The 1,956-nt window shown below is 52.7% G+C and overlaps 1 protein-coding gene across 1 annotated transcript in view; it reads right to left on the bottom strand.

The window, feature by feature from the left end:
- Positions 1-1,956, bottom strand: part of CRACR2B (calcium release activated channel regulator 2B) — a gene marked incomplete at its 3' end in the record, with an annotated part of 27,214 nt that overhangs the window by 14,441 nt on the left and 10,817 nt on the right. Inside the window, exon 2 of the mRNA XM_010135471.1 lies at positions 596-851. Coding sequence (XP_010133773.1) covers positions 596-808 — 213 coding nt within the window. The remainder of the gene's footprint in view (positions 1-595; positions 852-1,956) is intronic.

Here is a 1,956-nt window from a genome sequence, read left to right as displayed (position 1 = left end):
CCTGCCAAGTGTTAATTAAAGATGGGGGGAGAGATGGTGCAGGAGAAAAACAACCCATATATGCAGCCTTCCTGAGAAACCATTAAAACCCTGAGAAACCATTAAAACCCCGAGAACCGCAGAGACACTGTTAACAACCACTGGCTTTAACGGAACACAGCAACGCACGGGATTCTAGAGCAAAGTTACAGTCCAGGCCCACAGTGAGTTTGTGAGATCAGGCTTCAGCCACGACTGAGACAAAGAAGCTACCCAGCTCTTGCTGTTGTCAGCTTGGTGAGGTTTTTTCTTTGTTTATCGTGTGGGTTTTTGGGGGGATGTTGTGTTGCTTAGTTTTTTTAAATTAAACCAATGGTTCCCCTCCCCCCCGCCCCAGATCTCCCAGCCACTGGGAGATCTTACAAGCATAATGCTTGTAAGGACTGTTGCAAATTTGTTTATTTTATGTGTTCTTTAAAAATGTGGAATTGCAGTCCCACTTGCCCCAGGAATTCCCTGGGGGTCAAGGTCAAGTAAAGACATGCCACATTCTCCCCTCTTCTGCACCCATGACTTTAGAGCTCCTCTCCGGAAGGGGAAGGATTTTTTCCCTCACCTGCATGTCCACCTTGGTGATAAAACCCTTCTCGTCCTTGTCACACAGCTGGAAGAGCTCCCTTGCCTTCTCGAGCATCTCCACCTGCACATCTTCCAGTTTGCTCATTTGGCTGGAAGGAGAAGCACCAGGAGCCGCCTCATCCTTCTCTTCCCCTTCCTCTTCTCCTTCCCAGTGAACGTATCCCAAGAACACTCCCCTCCGGTTCTCCATCTTCTCAGAGGCTTTTCCCCCGGGGCAAGGGCAAATGGGAGAGCTGCAGGGCAGGAAACACAGAATCCCCGGTCAGATGTGACCCTCCACTTCCACCCCACACATCATCTAGTTACATGCCTTGTTGGCTTGAAAGAACAACACCCGTAGGCACCCGTAGCTGGCCTAGGTGACCTTTAAAGGTCCTTTCCCACCCAACCTATTCCATGATCTGTTACTGAGGGAAGGAGAAGGAAGGGTGTTTGTGTTAGAGGCACACCCCACACACCGGCACACGCTGCTCACGGCATGAGCGTAACCAAGCCTACCACACAGCCACAACCCTCCATGCTGTGGTGGGCTCCGGCCCTGCACTGTTTCACCATCTCTCCTCCGCTGGCTCAGAGCTGCAGGGCAGTCAGAGCTCTCTGCTGGGGGAAGCCTGGGGCCAAGGGCAGGTTTGGGAAGGGACTATGAAAGCACGCAGGTAAATCTGCATGGGAGGACGCTGATGGTCCCACGTTAGCTGAGACGGGGCCAGCCCCCAACTCTTGCACAGCTCCCTGGGTGTCCTGACCAGGATGCTTCTCCCTGGTCTTGCTTCCTCTGGTAAGAGCACATGCTCCTCCTCCTCCTGTTGCTTTTCTGTGCCACCTTTGAACACCAAACCTGCATCACAACTGCAAGGACCCAGAGCGGGACAAAGGCAGATGGGAGGAAGATCTGTGCAAGTGATGGAGGAAAGAGAAGAAGGACCACCTCTCGCAGCCCTCTCCCACCCAGGTCCCCTGCCAGCCTTCCACCTCTGGCATTTTCTTGTTACTGCCTCCTGGACAGTGACTCTGGCTCCTTCGATGTTATTACAGCACCAAGAAAGGTCAGACAGTTCCTACAATGGGAAAAACCTCATAAGCAGGGCACTCTGCCCCCCTTGCCTTCCAGCCTCTGTTTTCAGAGCTCGTGAGCTGCCAAACAGAACTTTAATCTGAAACACGCACCTTTATAGGAAGGAAGCCACACGACTATGGAGACATTTCAGAGGCCAAAGAAAATAACTGCCATCCCTTACAAGCAGTGGAACGGGAGCACCCCTTTAAGCACAGCACTGCGGCTGTGAAGACGTGTATAACACCCCCCCAACCCAATCCCACTCCTGCCTCAGCGGCACG

This window comes from Buceros rhinoceros, unplaced genomic scaffold, assembly GCF_000710305.1.
Source record: "Buceros rhinoceros silvestris isolate BGI_N320 unplaced genomic scaffold, ASM71030v1 scaffold7670, whole genome shotgun sequence".
Classification (NCBI taxonomy): Eukaryota; Metazoa; Chordata; class Aves; order Bucerotiformes; family Bucerotidae; genus Buceros; species Buceros rhinoceros.
The sequence above is the reverse complement of the archived record's forward strand: the minus strand, read 5'-3'. Positions and strand labels throughout refer to the sequence as shown.